The sequence below is a fragment of the Sinocyclocheilus rhinocerous genome, unplaced genomic scaffold, assembly GCF_001515625.1.
Source record: "Sinocyclocheilus rhinocerous isolate Xijiao unplaced genomic scaffold, SAMN03320098_v1.1 scaffold1285, whole genome shotgun sequence".
NCBI classification, from domain to species: Eukaryota; Metazoa; Chordata; class Actinopteri; order Cypriniformes; family Cyprinidae; genus Sinocyclocheilus; species Sinocyclocheilus rhinocerous.
In genome coordinates, this window is record NW_015645559.1 from 1,048,915 (window position 1) to 1,069,008 (window position 20,094).

General features: G+C 36.8%; 1 protein-coding gene across 4 annotated transcripts in view; it reads left to right on the plus strand.

The window, feature by feature from the left end:
- The window catches only part of wiza (WIZ zinc finger a), a 16,703-nt gene extending 10,856 nt beyond the window's left edge, over nucleotides 1-5,847 (plus strand). For 3 of the 4 annotated variants that reach the window (XM_016510478.1, XM_016510481.1, XM_016510479.1), the window contains exons 8-10: nucleotides 145-409; nucleotides 526-691; nucleotides 4,670-5,847. In XM_016510478.1, coding sequence (XP_016365964.1) covers nucleotides 145-409; nucleotides 526-691; nucleotides 4,670-4,838 — 600 coding nt within the window. In that variant the 3' untranslated portion in view covers nucleotides 4,839-5,847. Of the gene's footprint in view, nucleotides 1-144; nucleotides 410-525; nucleotides 692-1,847; nucleotides 2,067-4,669 lie in introns of those variants that run through there. The other variant, XM_016510480.1, reaches the window with a different exon arrangement.
- The last annotated feature ends 14,247 nt before the right edge of the window (nucleotides 5,848-20,094 follow it).

Below are 20,094 nucleotides of genomic sequence, written 5' to 3' on the forward strand. Positions count from 1 at the left end.
TACTGATGCTACAAAGGACTGATTAATTTGTTGTCTTTTGCAGTATTTGTGTTCCTTTTCAAGATTTGCATGTACACAAAATTTTCAGCAACTTCTTGTGTCATTAATATTCACAAAGTGTCTCTTTATCTCCCTCTGTTGTAGGCCTCCAGAAGAACCTCCACTCCATACTCTTCCTCAGACTCGGAGTCCGTCCGTCTTGGTTCTCACAAAGCTTCATCAGCAGCTCAAGACACTGCAGGTCAGCTGCAAGTATCCCAGTTCTCCAAAGCAACTAGAGAAGGCAAAGCAGGGATGAGCCACTCCTCCTCATCACACAAAAAACGGTCTTCATCATATGAACTATCCTCAAACAGCCTGATCCAGATCCCCACAGCCCGCAGTGAACTAAACGTTCGTTCACCTCGAGGTAAGGGAAATATATGTATATCTTGTTTAAACAAAGGCTGCAAATTTTGTATTAACTGAGTTTTCACCAATAAAGAACATTAATATGCATGGTGAGAATCGCTGTCCTTGTTTTAGGCTGTGAACGGCGTCCTCCAAAGCATTTATCTCACTCTGAGTGTGTATCAGGGGAAACCGAACCTTCAAAGCCTTCTCGGGCTGGAAACATTCCATCCTTGGTGCCTAGACCACCAGAGACCAGCCTAGTAAAGCTGGTAGGGAAGGTGTACTCCCTTAAGTGCAGGTGAGTTCAGACCACTAGTCAGTTTGTGTTCAATGAACCTGGTGGTTTTGCTGTCTGGAAATTGTGTGCTCACAGAGAAGCAGCCCGAATCATGTCCTGATCCAGTTCTCCTTCCACTTTGCCATCTACACCTCAGATGGTTCTAGGTCAGGGGTCTGCAAAGTTTTGGCCTAAAGTATACTTTTATGCGTACAGTGCCCATGTCGTATATCATCAGCACTGTACATGCTTGATTTTGGACGAGTGCTTGTGTGAGGGGGTTAAAAGATACCTACAACCGTAGTTTAAACGAGTACAGACACGTTTATCGCTAATACCATTTTGAGAGAAAAGGCACAGACACTGGACAAGGATGAATCTTTCTAGTGTCGACTGCCTACGTTCATGCACACTATCAAATTAAGTATATTTTGAAAAGGGGTTGTGTTCAACTGTGTACATGCCCATAACAAATAACATAAGTATACTTTGAGCTTAAAGGGATTAATTAAATTGCTTGATGTTTTTATTTTGTGCTTCCCTGAATATGCCATTTTTATGGAAGCCCATTTCTGCTACTGAATAAAAAATAAAGGTAATTGTGACTTTTTATCTCAGAATTCTAACTGTTTTTCTCGCAATTGTGAGTTATAAAGTCCAATTCTGAGGGGGGAAAGAAGACCGATATTTTATCAGAATTGAGAGTTTATATCTCACAATTCTGACTTAATAACTTGCAACTGCGTGTTATAAAGTCAGAATTGAGAGAAAAATGTCACAATGCGAGAAATTCGCAATTATGAGAAAAAAGTCAGAATTGTGAGTTTGTCACACAGTTCTGAGGAAAAAAGTCAGAATTGAGAGTTTATATCACGCAATTATGAGAAAAAAGTTAGAATTGCGAGATGTAAACTTGGATGAAAAAAGTCATAATTGTGAGAAACTCGCAATTACCTTTTTTATTCAGTGGCTGAAATGTCCATATATTTTTAATAGATGTTTATATATGTGCCATAAGACAAAATAGTTTAATTTAATAGTTTACATTTTGTTCAAAAGTATGCATAATTTAATTCTTTATACTGTGTGTCCTAACCTGGACGATTTATTTTATTTTGATAATTGTTCATGGGTCCCTTATTTGTCCTGAGCAGTTTAACTGCCCACTTTTCTTCAGAACAATCCTTCAGATCCTGCACATTCTTTGCTTTTCCAGCATCTTCTATATATTTGAACCCTTTTCAACAGTGACAGTATGATTTTGGAGATGCATCTTTTTACACCGATGACAATTGAGGGACTCATACACAACTAGAATAAAATGTTCCAAAAAAGTCAAATTTTTAAATACAATGATTTTATCTTGTAGGAAGCATTTATCAAGTATCTTATTTTGCTTCTGAAGGGCAGTACTAAATGAAAAAAAATCTGACCTTTAAAGGGGTCATGAACTGCCTTTGTTTTTTATTTTGTACTGTTCTCTGATGTCCACTTATAATGTTATCAAGATTTTTACATTAAAAAACATTTAGAAGTAATAGGCTATTTTCTGTTCTGTTTTTACCCCCTCATCAGAACGCTCTGTTTGAATAGGCGTGGTGGATTGTAGATTCAGAAGTAAACACCCACTGCTGTGATTGGCTAATAGTTGTGTATGTTTGACAGCCTACATCCTTCCTAGATGGACTCTGCTGTGTTTTAGATTAAAAACGCATAGATATTGAGCGCATATCAAACGATCTGTAGTAACAGACAAAGCAATAGGGACCATGTAATAAACACACTTGATTACTGTCGGATCCAATATAGTCAACACAGCATCGTCTTTTAGTTTTAATCTTTATGAAAATCCTGTGTCGAATTGTGCCTTGTTTGTAAATGAATCCACGGTAAAATGAAGTGAACAAAGGACCAAGTTCTTACTGACGCGGTTTGGCACGTCATTAAAAATAAAGTTCATCAAATAAAGTTTATCGTTTGGTTTCTGTGTAGACCTGCATTTGTCGCTCTTGTCATTTACCTACCATGTGCACGAATCGCTGGGCGGGGCTAAACAGGCAGTGATGTGGAAGCAGGTGTTGATGATCTTCTGCGGAGGCGATGTTTAGCCACACTATTACATCATAAATTGGCACATTCCAAATAGAGGGTGACACGGGAGTGGATTATCAAACTTTTCCCGTCCCACTCCCACAAAAAAAAAAATCCAGTCCCATCCCAATCCCATGAAAAAACGGGGAAAATCCCTTCACGTTCCAATCCCAGAAGAATGACTCCCATTCCCTCCCACTCCCTTGTTGTGTTTTTTTGGCCGGAATCTGTCAGTTACAGTAAAAAATACAGTACAGATCACAGTAGTGCTGGCCGGTATACCGGTTCATACCGAATACCAGTGTTAATTTTTGTTATGATATGAATTTTTAAAATACCGCAATACCGGTGTATGTCGCTTAAACAACGTTCGGAACGCGACACTGTTTGAAAGGGGTCCCTTTTCACTGTTGCACTGTGGTGAGGGAACAGCTGTATGCGTTACTAAGCGTGAAAGTTCCGAAACTGAAGCTGTAGAACTAATAGAACGTGATAATAGACTAATAGAACTCATCCACAATATCCACCGCCCCCTGCCATCAGCTCCCGCGTCTCACACACACACACACGAGCGCGACTTCAGCACTAGATTTAGCAACTTTCAGACCCTTTTAGCGGCTTTTTCCCCATACAGTAAGTAATCTACCAAACCTAGCGACTTTTTTTGATTTTATCAGACGATGCCGCGATTATAAATGAGAGTGACTCCTGGTTAACGTATTAAAAGGGGTCGTGTTTAGTCACTATTTAGTGTGGTATTTTTTGACAATATTCACTCCTCATGACAGTAAAATAGGGCATTCTAAGTCAATATACTGCAGTATTTCCTATCTCAATCAGTAGAAAATATGGTTAACACCCGGTCATGCATGAAAAAAAAAATACCATCATGTACCGTGAAACCGGTATAATTTTGAAAAATACCGTGATATACATTTTTGGTCATACTGCCCAGCACTAGATCACAGCATGCCTGAAACTGAAAGCCAGCTTAAACAATGTGTGTAAACAGTGTGCATTGCACACACATAAAATTTCTTGTAAATCATCCATGCAAACACACACACGCACGTGCACACATAAAAATTCATTGTAAAAATGTTTTGGTTACTTCAGACAGAAATGTTGGTGAGCACAACTGAGGTATCATTTTCCGACAGTAGTCGTTGCCGACTCCATTTTGATTATGATTTTCGGGGCTAAAAAGTGCATGGGGAAGCCGCCACCTTCTCTTATTTTATTGGTGGTTGGCATTGGCATACCAACTTGGTGCATTACCGCCACCAACTGTTACGGGTGTGGAGCACGTCATTCACTTAACCAGCCACACCAAAGCAAACGGGAGGAGAGCATAAAGAGACAGGGCAACTAGAATTGAGTTCAAAATTTAAATATATATTTTATTTATTTAAAAGGTATATTTGTGTATAAAGTTGGTTATCATAGTGTTATTACGATTCCCGGTCTCGCCCACTCCCGCTGACATTTTACCTGTCCCGTCCCAATCACGTGATTAATAGTGATTAATCCCACGGGATTCCCAAAAAAATGTCAGCCTCTAATTCCAAAACCTGTAGTTTTGGCTTCAATGTAAGTTGTTTTTAGACTAACGAGAAAGTATTGAGTTCTGAAACTTACAGAATGTTTTTATAGCACAATGACTTCTTATATATCGAAAGATCAAGGGAGTTTTGATTTCTCATGACCCCTTTAAACAAAGTAATTGATATCCTTTTACAAAGTTTACAGCAGCGCATATGCTCATGGTATTTAAAGATGTTGAATCTGTCCTGCATTATGCCCCCCAATAGTTGTCAAAATGCATTCATTGTAATGAAATGTCCATAAATAATAAAAATATCCGCTAAAAGACTAGAACAGTAAGTGTTCATCTGTGCATGATGATAGGTTTTGTGAGGAGGTTTTCCGAGGGCCGCTCTCCGTACAGGAGGATTGGGTCATGCATCTACAGCAGCACATCCTCAAGCTGAAGACGGATTCAGCCTCAAGCCCCTCACCGCAGCCTCCTCTCAGTCACAGTGAAGCACCACTGCATATTGGCCCTCAGACTGTCTAGATGCTCTTTCTGCTGTGGTCTTTCTTTTCAAAATAATGCAATTACACTACACTGACTTTATAGCTGTATCACCTGGACCTTGACTGCCAACTGTGATGTGGATTTTGTCCTAAATTCCGTTTTCTACTTTTAGATGAATTTTGTAAGACACTACTGGAAGAGTTTGACCACAGCATTTCTTACCTGTCAAGTGTTGTCCAGTGGTTTGATTGGGATGATTTGAATGTATTTTACTTTTGTATTGTATTTCACTGTTTATAATGTGCTCTTTTCTTAACAAGATTTCAAACCAGTTGTTTTATATTGTAAGTAAAGTTTGAAATAGTACTTGAAGTGTTTAGTTTTAAATAAGGTTTTATTGTTTTATGAACAAAATTGTGTAGACCAGCGTTTGGTCATTGAAATGAAGTTATCGTTCTTACTTTTTAATATAGTACTTAGAATTTTGAAAACAGTGCTTCTCACCTGAGTGAATGACCTGATTATTCAATGCCAAAAATCCAATAAAAGGGATTTCTACAGATTTGGTATGTATTTTAAGGATTTTTTTTTTCCAGTTTAAGCAGAAACCAGCACTACTTCTCTACAGGCATTGTCAAGTGATTCCAGCATTAAACGAGACTTTAATATGTCTTGTTTTTACTAACAGCAGTTTTTCCCTATTTAACAGTACGAGTTAATTTAGTCAACAGTGTGATTCTATTACATGTACTTGTGTATTTGTCTTTGTAAAACACTGTGCCAGTGTCTGGTTGGAGTAAAGGCTGTGTTATACTCCAACAGCAGATATTAATAAATACTTTCCAGAACGTATATGGAAATCGTGTGTATATTTCCGTATATGCATTATTTCTTGTGTGATATGTGAGGTTTTTTCACTTGCTCTCAGGCTTCGCAAGGATTTAATTCAAATTCAATTGAATCAAACTTGTCAATGACCAGCTGTAGTCCTTGCAAAATAATAAATTGAGTATTGAGACAACTTTTTATACCTGCATTTGATAACCAATTAATAAAGATTTTGAATCTATTTACTGCTTTGTTAGTCATTTATATGCTAGAATGCAGTACATTTTCATGTCCCTCATCCTAAAAAGCACTGTTGAATCCTCAACACAATCAATTCAGTATATGATTTTTGTCTCTTGTATCAGAGACATAATAAGACAGTGATATTCCCAGAGCTGCTCTCCCTTTCCGCTTTTTATGGCTGTTTTTCGCTCTTGAGGTCTGCTAATGCTATATTCCTGTGTAAATGAAGCCATCCTGTTTGAAGAGTAAGGTCTGCTTCCCACAGTGAGGAGTCTGTAAACCAGCTGTGCTGAGAGATGTTAATTACAGGACATATAGACTGGACCGACACCTTTATGGAACTCTTACATGCATGAATAAAGGGTCCTTTCAGAGAGCAAAAGAGGTTTGTGAAATTGAGCACTTGTGGAACAGGCTGTTCTAGGATAAACTGAATTATGTGCTTTAGAGAGTCTTGCTGATTTACAGTTATATAATGCATGTTGAAAAGCAAAAACTATCATTAAAAAATGAATATCTATAGAGAGAGAGAGAAATGCATGCTTTTTCTTTAGGCTTTTATGGCTATAGTATGATATAAGAAAATGGAGCTCACACTCAAAGAGAAAACATTGTTCTGCATGTTTGACCAAATTTCCAAGGCATTTCAACAAAAACCTTTATTTTGTGGAAAACACCGTGATCAAAATTAGAGAACCACTGTAGCACAAAAGAAGATTACAACTACAATTTTGGAGGGCTACAGCTGCATTGTCTTGCATGAAAATAGCAGGCTGATTAGGAGATGCTTGCAGTGAAGGAACTGCATGTTTCTGAAGGAGGTTCTGATAAACATTTGCATTCACATGCCATGTAGCTGCATAAGAGTCCCAACTCCTGCTACAGAAAACATCCCCCAAAGCATGACACTTCCTCCTCCTCCTTTCACTGACTTCTGTACGCACTCAGGGTTTGGTCTTTCCCCAGTTTGAAGCCAAACAAAATGTTTCCCATCGGACCCAAATAAATTAAACTCGCTCTCATTACTAAAGTGAACTATAGACTAGTTCTCCTCTCTCCACACAACATGCTCTTCAGCAAAGGTGAGCTTAGCCTTTTGATTCTTTCTGCTGATGAGAGGCTTGATCACTGCAGAGTGGGCTTTCAGTCCAAATTCTCTTAAACATGCCGAGACAGATCCTTACCCTGTTCAGCACTGAACTGGCGAGCAATTCCAGCTGCAGTGCTGAACCGATTCCCCATTGAGAGTCTCCGCCTTGTGCTGTCTTCTCATTCATTTGTCTTTCGTGGACAACCAGCCTTTTGGGGGGAATTAATTGAGTTAGTGTCATTGTTAACCTGCAATATTCGAGAAATCACAGATTTGGAATGACTAACTTCTCTTGCGATGGCTAAAAAGGGTCATCCCTTTAGCTTTCATCTGGACAACCTCCTATTGCAGGGCCTTAGAGTGGCCCACCATCTTATAATCTCAGTCATATAATTAAGGAAATTAGCGACAGGTGCCAAATTAACACCAATAACTTGAAGTGTTCTCTAATTTTGATCAGTTCTTTTTCAAATATCTCATTTAAGTTTTTTTATAATGTGCTTCGGAATACAATTAATTTATGAAATATGCTTAAAAACTGCCCTTGTACTCCTGTTAGGATAACTTCAAATAGGACTAAGCAGTGAGTTTAGGAAAGCAGTTTAGGAAATTGCAGGTTGTTCTCTAATTTTAATCTCAACTGTATATTTATGGCCAAAAAGGTAAGATAAAATTCTGATAGCTTATAATGTAAATCCAGATTTCATGTGTACCACAAACTGAATATATAGCCTACTGAGTATAAATTATCAATAAGATGACAAAAGACATGAACAGTGGTAGATTCTTTACAACAGGTTTTTACGCAAAAATATTTGATCATTTTTAATCATTTAGAAGCCTCAGAAATTGTTTATGTCAATATATATATTCATATACAGTATCTCACAGAAGTGAGTACACCCCTCACATTTTTGTAAATATTTTATTATATCTTTTCATGTGACAACACTGAAGAAATGACACTTTGCTACAATGTAAAGTAATTCAAAATAACTCAATACACAGCCATTAATGTCTAAACCGCTAGCCACAAAAGTGAGTACATCCCTAAGTCACCTGAACCAGCTAATCAAGCTCTTACTAGGCATAGAAACTTCCAGTCAGGTGTGTTGAGGCAAGTTGGAGCTAAACTCTGCAGGACACCGGCCCTCCAGGACCGAGTTTGGACAGCCCTGCTCTATAGTCTATGTGATTTTTGTGTCACTGTACTTTCTGTTCAGTCCCATTATACTGTGATATTTTCCACATTAAAATGACCGTTTAATTTTCCTGACATCATTTTTAATTAAACTTTGGACCTGAAGTGGGAAAATATGATTTCTGGAAAGTTCAACGTTAACCTTTTCAAATGAAATGATTAAAAGAAATCTTTAAATTATCCAGCACAATTGTATCAGAATGACCCAAGTGCTTTCTTACCAGTGCAACAATGCAGTGTTTCTCTGCAAGAGCCCCTTACATATAGAAATCAATGTGGGCTATACATCAAGAGGTGGCTGAACTGGGGTGTACAGCTTGATAGAAGATTGAAGGAGTGAAGCATCAGACCCTTGAGAATAGTGTTAGCCCAGAACAGATACAGGTAGCCAGTGAAAAGACCTCAGCATTGAAGACATTCAAGCAACAGCATTTTGGATGCATTCAAAGATAAATATTGCAGATGCTGGTGAGAAACGAGCTAGAGTCGAGCTGTGTCTCTGTACTATGAAGGATATGAATATAGTCATGACCTGACCTTAAGCGATAGTTCACCCAAAAATGAAAAATCTGTGATCATTTATTCACTCTCAAGTTGTTCCAAACCTCTATTAATTTTTTTCTACTTCTGAACACAAAAGATATCTTGGAGAATGCGGGTAACCAAACAGTTGCTGGTCCCCATTGACTTCCACTGTATTGTTTTTTTTTTTCATACTATGGAAGTCAATAGGGACCAGCGACTGTTTGGTTACCCGCATTCTTCAAAATGTCTTTTTTGTGTTCAACAGAAGACAGAAAGTTGAAGGTGAGTAAATGATGACAGAATTTCCATTTTTGGGTGAAATATCCTTTTAAGTTATGTTAGGTCTTGAGACAAAATCTGCAACTTGAATGAAATGTTCAAAGACGTAATATTTGGAATCTTCAGAATCTTCTGTTTATTTTATAGTCGAAAGACATTTGTTTTGATTTTTCAAAGTACAACAGACTGGCTTAAAAAAGTCCAAGAGGCCTGAGAAAAGGTTAAAACAGTGAGAGGACAATATTGACTTACAGTAAAGAATCCAAGCCGCCTTCTCTATTTAAACGAGGCCTGTAATCCTTGATAGATGATTTATAAACTTTAAGCTTTGGCAACTGAGAGCAGTTTCTCACACGACTTGTGGCTTTGCAATCAGAGCTCTCCGAGGAGCCATTTTTCAGTGCAGATGAACTCATGGTTTTGTATTCCATCTTGAGCTGCCTCACAATGTTCAACAAAAATGATGTCCATTTAAGAATAATTCACACAATTTATGTTTTAAAACCTCATTCAATGGCTGTTCCTTGAAGAATAATGGTTCTGTATTTTATTCAACTTTTTGTCGTGTTAAAAAAATAAACTATGATAACTTACATCAGCTTTGGCAGTCAAACCCACAGTGAAGAAATTACATCAGTAAGAGAACTGAAAAAAAATCTTAGCATTATTTTCTGGATTTACAGCTGGATTTATAGCTTCACAGAGAGTTCATTTTACAAAAACTATGTATCTGATGATGTATCCTCACAAGATTTCTAGCTGTTCTAATGCTTGTCCTGCTATTGGGAACAAAATGTTTTTTGCTGGGCTGCTCTCTGCATCTTTGGTTTCCTCTGCTGATGACAGTGATTCTGCATTTGGAGTGGACTCTCATATGACACGACTGGATCTATCCAGAGCAGATACTGCCAACGCTCAGGTAAGATGATCTCAAACGAAAGGATGTTTGAACTTCTTGATGAATGGCATAGCTCTGCCTAAAGTCACTCATGTATTGTATTATCTTGTAGATCATGGGGAAATATCGTGCATCTTGTGTTCATCACTGACGGGTTGTTAATATTGTGGACATATTCAGTTGCTCCTCTCTCGACATGTAACTGAAGACATTGTTTCTCAAGGATATTGTCAGCTGTCATGTGAGCATGTTTATTTTTCTTTTCTCTAATCAGATTAATTTGGAAATGACTCTGAGGGTTCTTCACTGCAGGTTTTACATAATCAGTGTTAGAAATGATATTATAAATAATTTCTCTTTAAGGGGCAATATTTGGCCCATGGAATTATTAATTTATTTTTAATTATCTAATTTTTTTTTTTTTTTTTTTTACACTTTTACACTGAGGGTGTAATAATAGTAAATATGAAAATTTTCAATTATGTCTACACTGACTGAATTCCTTTTTAGTTCATTTCAGATGCAGTTTGCATCATTTTTAACCCTGACAAAAAGACATATATAAAAATATCCATGAGATGACAGGATGAGCGGATGGAAAGGTGAAAAGAGGAGGAAACCAGTTACATAACAGTTTTAATGAAGGGGCCATAATGAAACTCTCAACTGTGTTATGAATCCTTATTTATAGCTCAGTCCAAACCAACACTAAAGTGACTAGCTTTTTTATTAGTATTTATTTAGTTATTTATAAAATCACAGGCCTACTGAACAACATACTGAACATCCCATCTTCTGTCTGAAGACACTATGGTCAGGTAAAAAATATTATTGGGAAATAATCTACACAGATTCAGTCTTATAAGGAGCATGTCATCTGCACAAAATAAATGCAAATACAATCCTGTTTATCAGCATCATAAAAAATAGTCAGAAATATTCACTAGTCACTACTAGAAATTTGCACATTCAGTTAAAGAGTATTAAGGTGTGTGTGTGTGTGGTCAGGTCCGGAAGTATTCGGACACTTGACTGTGTTTTTGTGCTTTTGCCTTTATACACCACTACAATGGATTTTAAATAAAACAATCAAGAGTCATTGAAGTGCAGACTTTAAGCTTTAATTCAAGGGGTTGAACAAAAACATAACATAAAATGCTTTGGAATTACAACCTTTTTTTATGCACAGCCGCCCCGTTTTCAGGGGCTCAAGTGTAATTGGACAAATAAATGTAATCATAAATAAAATCCTTTGCAGGCAATGACTACCTTAAAGGGGTCATATGATGCTGCTAAAAAGAACATTATTTTGTGTATTTGGTGTAATGAAATGTGTTTATGAGGTTTAAGGTTAAAAAAAAACATTATTTTCCACATACTGTACATTATTATTTCTCCTCTATGCCCCGCCTTTCTGAAACGCGTCGATTTTTACAAAACTAATCGGTCTGAAAAGCGAGGTGTGCTCTGATTAGCCAGCTATCCAGTGCGTTATGATTGGCCGAATACCTCAAGCGTGTGACGGAAATGTTACGCCCCTACCATACTGTTATGATGCCCTGTCCGGCCGGAGTGACGAGACATAAACATTAAAACCCATTACAAACGAGGCATTTGTTGCATCCAGTGGGGACATAATTACGGATTACAATGACTTATACTTATAATGACAAACAACAAGCGCTACTCTTTGAATCGTCAGTGGCAAATTCTTTAAATATGAAAACTTACTTACAGTCTGTGAGTCAGAACAGCCGGCATTATAGTCTACTCTACCAGGATCAGGAAACAAAGTAGTTTTGCTTCCACAACGAAACACACAGCGCCTTCACGACATGGCGGTGGCTACACTTCAGAATTCATCCGGCTGCTTCTGTCCTCTGTCACGTCATCACTAAACACCAGTAACCCAGTGCCACTGGAAGCCATGCATGCTCATGCCATCACACTGCTCCACCATGTTTCACAAATGTATGCTTTGATGATGTTGTATGCCAAGCCTTCTCCATACTTTTTTCTTCCTGTCATTCTGGTACAGGTTGATCTTAGTTTCAGCCATCCAAAGAATGCTTTTCCAGAAGTGGTCTGACTTTTTTAGATGTTTTCTGGAAAAGTCTAATCTGGCCTTGTTTGCACCTTGTGGTGAAGGTGAATCCTCTGTATGTGCTCTGGTGAAGTCTTCTCTTGATTGTAGACTTTGACAGTGACACACCTACCTCCTGGAGAGTGTTCTTCACTTGGCTGGATGTTGTGAAAGGGTTTTTCTTTACCATGGAGAGGATTCTCAGATCATCCACCACTGTTGTCCTTCGTGGACATCCAGGCCTTTTTATGTTGCTGAGCTCACTAGTGCATTCTTTTTTCTCAGAATGTACCAAACTGTTGATTTGGCCACTCCGAATGTTCCTGCTATCTCTCCAATGGATTTGTTTTGTTTTTGAAGCCTAACAATTGTCTGTTTCACTTGTATGGAGAGATCCTTTGGCCGCATGATGTGGGTTCACAGCAACAGCTTCCAAATGCAAATGGCACACTTATGGCACTTTTCCACTGCGTGGTACGGCACGGCACGGTTCGGCTTGGCACGGTTTGCGTTTCCACTGCAGTTTAGTATCGCTTTAGAGTGGGCGGGATTATTCACATGTCGTTATAGTTGCGCCGCCTCTACTACCACGACTCCTAAAAAAAACTTTTTCGTCCCGCGTCACCCCATCAAGCTCTCGCTGGATCCGCTCCTCTGCTATCAACGAGAGGAACGTCTGTTCTTCCGCAACAGACAACAAAACTTTTTGGTTGTTAAAAAAAAGGTGCGCTCGTTCAAAACAGTTGCGTTCGATCCTTCGCTGGCTGTGCTGATTTAAATCTAGCGGTTCTTTTGTGTTTGTGTCGCAAGTTCAGTGACGCAGGTAGTGACGATTCTCTCCGGCCAATCCGTGATCAGCAGAGTTTAGACGTCACGTTTTGGTAACGGTACGGTTCACTTGGAACCCCAACCGAGGTGGTACTAAAAAAAGTACCAGGTACCAGGTACCAGGTACTGTACCCAGTGGAAAACCCCCCAAAAATGAACCGTACCGTGCCGTACCATGCAGTGGAAAAGCGCCATTAGAATCAGCTCCAGACCTTTTACCTGCTTAATTGATGTAGAAATAATGAAGGAATAGCCCACATCTCTCCATGAAATAGCTTTTGAGTTAATTGTCCAATTACTTATGGTCCCTTGAAAAAGGGGGCGGTACATATTAAAGAGTTGTAATTCCTTAACATTTCCTCCAATTTTGATGAGACAACCCCCAAATTAAAGCTGAGAGTGTACACTTTATATAACTGTCACTAGAATATGTTTTGGACAGCAGCTAAAATAATATAATATGGACCTGACTATATATATATACTGTATATAAGGAAAAAAATATTTTTCAGTTGTTCCTCAATACGACCATCGGATGCGGGGGACTGATGAATCCACAATGACTCATAAACTATAATGATTATTCAGTGTGACACATGATTTACTAACAGTAATCAGTTTATTCAGGCCAGTCCCCACAAAACTGACCCTGAAAAGAGGAAGAATGTACAAAACCTCAAGAGAACTATCAGGAGCCAAAATATTCAGATTAGCTAAATATTGATGCAGGAGAAAACTATATCTAAACAAAGGCGAGAAGTAAACATCAGTGTGTGAAATAAAACATTCTTAGCGAGTAATATTTTACCAGTGAGTGCATATAATTTCAAACACATTTGTCTTAAGTCGCTGGGGTATATTTGTAGCAATAGCCAAAAAAACATAGTATGGGTCAAAATTATCGATTTTTCTTTTATGCCAAAAATCATTAGGATATTAAGTAAAGATCATGTTCCATGAAAATATTTTGTAAATTTCCTACTGTAAATATATCAAAACTTAATTTTTGATTAGTAATATTCATTGCTAAGAACTTCATTTGGACAACTTTAAAGGCCATTTTCTCAGTATTTAGATTTTTTTGCACCCTCAGATTCCAGATTTTCATGTAATAGAGATACAATGGTTGTATCTCGACCAAACATTGTCCTATCCTAACAAACCATACATCAATGGAAAGCTTATCCATTCAGCTTTCAGATGCTGTATAAATCTCAATTTCAAAAAATTGACCCTTATGACTGGTTTTGTGGTCAAGGGTCAAAATTACACTGTAACAAGGACACCTTAAAATAAAGCGTAATCTAAAGTTTTAATAATCTGACACAAAGTGGTAATTACAAAAGTCTCTGCTTTTGCATTTTCATGGAAATTATTTTGTGGTCCAGGGTCACATTTGTTAAATGCACTATTAATATCCTTAGGTGTAAAACATTTTTAATAATAAAACAAAAACCATTAAAAAATGTTTTTATTTATTTTTTTTTTTTTACTTTGTTTGATTGAATCCACTGAATTTAACAGAACTCAGTAAGTCTATTGTTTTGAAACATTGACAAATGCAATTTTTGGTCTGTAAAACTGATCAAAAAAATAAAACAAAAATATCTTTAAAAAGTTGTTTTGAATCTGCCCTGAAGCATGTTCTTCCGCCACACTTTCATGAAAGATGATATGGGTTGTCTGAAAAAACGCATTTCAGAAAGATTCTGTCACATGTTTGAATGAGAGGAATGTTCTCAGCACATAATTCATGTGAGCACACGTAACAATATGAGGCTGAATATTAATAATAATATCCAGGACAGCGAGTACACTGTCTGAATAAATTTCCAGATGATTCCTTGTTTGATGTTTGGCCTCTCTGATGGTCTAGCCACCGCATTGACTTACAGATGGGCTATTTTTAAAAGCAGACTGATTCAATGACAAATCCAGGCAAAGAGAGAGAGAGAGTCTGATTACTGGTAGTAGCTTCAGTCCAGATTAAAGTTAAAGAAGTGTCTATCACAAGCATATGGTAAAAGTTTTATTTGTGTGTTGCAGCTCAGTTTTCTTCATGAATATGTTCAAAATGTTAAGAAAGTGCAATGAACTCATTGCTGTAGATTTAAACTTTGGAACTTTGATTTTACTTATATTAAAGGAATAGTTCACCCAAAAAATGAAAATTTGCTCACTTTCATGCCATCCAAAATGTAGATGAGTTTGTTTCTTCACTGGAAAAGATTTGGAGAAATTTAGCATTACATCACTTGCTCACCAATACATCCTCTGCAGTGAATGGGTGCCGTCAGAAGGAGAGTCCAAACAGTAATCCACACAACTCCAGTCCATCAATTAACATTTTGTGGGGTATAGGATCAACAGTTTAATTATAGATGTAACTAGAAATTAATTACAACTGTAATTACATATTGGTATTTTAAAATATAAGTACAATGTAAAAAAAAGTGTACCTATTGATTAATTTCAATGCTAGTACTTAGTAGTTAAAGACACTTAATATAAAGTGGGTCCCAAAATGGTTATTATACTACTTCAGAACTCATTCACACAAGGAAGCTAAATCTAAATCTCTTTGGCATTCACAGCAGTTTATGGTCAATGACAAACAGCTAGTTGTCTTTATCGCTCCCCAGTGTCTGACTCATTCATTGGTTGTGATTCATTTTTTCTGTATTTACATTCCCTTGCACTTACATTTACAGGGATTTGGAGAAATATTAGTGCATTTAAAATAGTTATTACATATATTTGTAACTAGCAGGTGCATCTTGGTTGGTCTTTTGAGTTTATTTACTAGCAATAAACAAAACATCAAATAGCCTTTCCTTAAAAGCTATTTTCTGTTGAGTACAAAATCATAATTTTGAAAAAACTCAACAACAAAGTGTGCTTTCTGAGAAGAAAGTTGTGATGAACAAATGGAATCTATGAGTGTCCATGTTCTGAATAATGAACCTCTAGACACTGTTGAAAGACAATAACAATTCAGAGACGAGGATCTGGAGGCTTGTTTTGTTATGTTTCTCAAACATTGCCTAACCTTCTCTCTTTCTCCAGTCCCCCCTCCACACCCCACCCTTTCACTGACCGATTCTCACATTATCTGACTTCTCTTTTTCTGCAGATTCCACTAGTAGGGCTACAAAAACATTAAAAACGCTATAAATTCTTTTAAATGGATGGTCAGTTAAATTAACTGCCTGAAAATGTTAATTGTCATCCTTAGGAGGTCCAACAAAATATACTATTAGGTTTTTAATGTATGTATGCATTTATTTATTAATTGTATTTATTTGTAATTTTCTAGCTATAAACATCCAAATTAAAAAGACATTTTATAAATAAACAATGCATCATGAAAAATGCATTAAATGCAATAAAAAATAACAATTGGTGTGTTTAAAACGAAATATTTTCATAACAAATTAGTTGTGTTGAATGATATCTAAAACATCATATGTGACCCTGGACCACAAAACCAGTCATAAGGGTCGATTTTTTTAAATTGAGATTTATACATCATCTGAAAGCTGAATAAATATGCTTTCCATTGATGTATGGTTTGTTAGGATAGGACAATATTTGGCCGAGATACAACTATTTGAATATCTGGAATCTGAGGGTGCAAAAAAATCAAAATACTGAGAAAATCGCCTTTAAAGTTGTCCGAATGAAGTTCTTAGCAATGCATATTACTAATCAAAAATTAAGTTTTTATATATTTACAGTAGGACATTTACAAAATATCTTCATGGAACATGATCTTTACTTAATATCCTAATGATTTTTGGCATCAAAAAATCAATTTAAAAAAATCAATAATTTTGACCCATACAGTGTATTTTTGGCTATTGCTACAAGTATACCCCAGCGACTTAAGACTGGTTTTGTGCTCCAGGGTCACATATCATATCGTATCATATCTAAATAATTTGTGCATCTAATGCTTAAAAAAGAAAAAGAAAAAGAAAACATGAGACACCAAAATAGAAAGTTTCTAAATTAGTTCTTACATCAAGAGCAGATAACTGCTGCAGTTCTTCATTAATCAGTCATCTGCACTTTCTTTTTTTCACGTTTATTGTAATTCCAATAGACTTCGATCTCAGAGGAGACAAAGACCTTTGTGTTTTAAGGAGCACAGACTGACCGTAACTGCAAACCCTTCTGCGAAGAACTCACAATCTCTGTTAAATTCAGATGAGTTATGAGACAATCTCTCATCATCCCACATTGGAGATGTACGTCCACTTGTGATAAATAGCTCTGGACATGCTTTTCATTTCTCAGGAGTCTTCAAAGAGCACAGAGCCTCCGGAAAGATCGAATCCTTTGAGAAATACATTGTGTGTGCCAGAGACATGAACTAATAGTGTTTTGTTCACAACATGGTCACAACCTTTTCCAGATGCAAAACAGTGTAAGACTTTAGATTGTAATGCCACGTGTTAATTTGATCTGATCTCAATATATTATCTATTGAATCTTAAAGTTGAATGTGTCCATTTTTTTCCAGTTATCCCAGTTCTTTTCCAACAGAATCTACGCCACAGATTTGGCCACTAGTCATTCACAAAACTCTACAAATGCTCAAACTTATGTTTTTGATTATTAACATTTATACTTATTATGGTTTCAGTTATCATTAAGTGATTAGTAGGCCTACTATTATTTCTGTTAATACATTTTACCATATCTAAATACATTCCCTTGAATTCTGCATCCCAACCACAAAACACAGCAAAACTGTCTTGACCAATGGTGTAATTGTGGGCGGGGTCATCAGTATGTCTGACCAATAGAAGATGGAGGGGAGTGTTTGTGAAATCGTCTGAAAACAATCCATATGTGTGCAATTTGGTTTGGTGATGTTAGTGACACAGAAATTATATGCTTCACCTTTAAAATTGGACCTTTGAGTTATTAATGTTTTTTATTTTCTTATTTGATCAGTAACCTAAAATCAGTAACCATGATATGATTTTTTTTTCCTTAGCAATTTTATGCCATTTGTGTCATGACCATTCTTTCTTTTAAATCTGTTATCCTGAAACCTTCATATACAGGTTTAAATTAGATTCTGAATCGCAGATTTGTGAGCAGTTCACACTAAATATTTCAATCTTCTGGATTGAATCTTCTTGTCATTTTCAGATCCAGACTGTTGGGAATGCAGTTCAAAGGAAAACCTACGTGTTAAACTTGGCAGAATGAAATATAGAGGAATTAAGCAGCTGCTGCCTTTATGGATATGTAATCCATGTGAATGTGAACTCTGCTTTTGGTAAAGAAGATTAAAGCAGGAATTCATCCAGGTCAAGCAGGAAGAAAAACAACCCAGGCCATGGCAGCCAGTGGACACTATACCTCACGCCTGGAATTCTCACATATAAAGTCAATTAAAGAGTCAGCGGAGAGGCTTATTATTGCCTGAGCAGTAAAACACTAGAGCTTCACCAAATAAATTCAGCACGCAAGGACATTAAAAAGATTGGGAGAGAATCATTAAAGGACTACGCAAGGTTCAGTGCAAGTTAAGCTCATTTGGCAACATTTGTGGCATACATTTGATTACGTGTCAAAAATTATTTGACACTCCTCCCACTTGTTTAAAAAGCAGTTGTCTGGGTTACAGTGAGTCACAATGAAAGTGAATGGGGTTAGTCCGTAAATGTTACATTTATGCATTAGGCGGATGCTTTTATCCAAAGCAATTGACATTGCATTCAAGGTCAATTCTTGGTATTAATTAAGGTAATAATTTTTGTTTCTCAGGGGAATCGAACCCATGACCTGGTAATTGAGCTGTTGTGCTTTACTGTTTGAGCTACAGGAAGGCAAAATGTTAACATAAAATATAAATATGTAAACAACATCTGTGTTAACATGATTTTAATGTGAAAAAAAAAATTTTTTGTCAGGTTACATCCTTTTTGGGGGGGGGGTCAGGTTGCTTCGCCATGACAACATGGCTGAAAATTATAAAACCCTAAAATAACTGTTAAAAACCATAAAATTACACTCTAAGAAAAGCCTGTAAAAATATGGCCTGAAGGAATTTTCATAGGTGTTTTACCTGTATTTTGAATTTCACATTACATTGTGTTTGAAGTAAATGTTTAAAAATGTAACTGCTCATTTTCTGCCAGGATATTATCTTTTTTGTGTGTGTGTTTTAACAGAAGAATTAACTGAATTTTTTTGTATTCAATTATAAGCATCACATTTCTGCTATTAAATCCTGCTCCAAAATTTGGCCCCACACACATTCACTGCCTCACCACAATCTCTCTCTCTCTTTTTTTTTTTTTGAGAAACAAGTTTCCTCAAAAAAAATCCTCCTTACAGCAGTGTGTTTTTGATAATGGATTATATGCACTCAGACTTTTCATCTATATCTACAGTTCATCAGGGGGTTTTGACTAATGATGAAATACAAAATATCCATATCCTGAAAGCTGACAATATTAAATGGTAACACTAGAGGTCCTGTAATGGCTATTTAGGGAGTAGATTTCCCAAATTACTAAAATCAGTTTATTCACAGTCTGGATTCTCTACAGCTGCAATTTAATATACCAGCAACAACAGCTGTGGAAGAACAAGGACCATAAAAACAGGAAATCTTCTAAACTAATGCATGCATTTCCTCATAAGTTTATTCGATAAATATGAGAGGGACTTTAGCTTAGGTTGTTAACGTATAGTATTTTGCAGATCAAACAATAATTGGCTGACCCCCTACTGTACCGCCACAGACCACCTAGGGTCGCGGGCCCCACTGAAAGACCCCTTCTATAGAGAGGGGGCAGAACAAATAAAGTTTCCTTTATTTATATTATTATGTAATACCACAGGGGGCTGAAACTCCACATAGGTCTTTCCAAGACTATTGGGAGCCACCCTTTCACACACATAACCTTCCAGATGTTTTCGGCTCTCATGTAGGGAAGATGTTAAAGACAGCTGGAAAGGTCTCATCCATCGCAACATAATATTTGTTCTGTGTTTGAGGTATTTCAAAGGACAAGCCTCAATTCACAGCAAAGCATCTGAAGTGAAAATTGTATTGCACCTTATGATGTATAAACACTGCATGCAAGGCATAAAATAACTTTTAAAAAAAACATATTAGCATATACGGGCTACTATATAATTTCCTTATACTTCCAAAGGTAAGTGGGATATTTTCTTGAGAAATAATACTAATAAATATATTTTATCAGGATTTAAGATTTAATTTTAAACACTGGTCCTCAAATCTGATTGGTCGAGCAGCATTACAAGTGTGCTGATTTGACAGTCTAACAG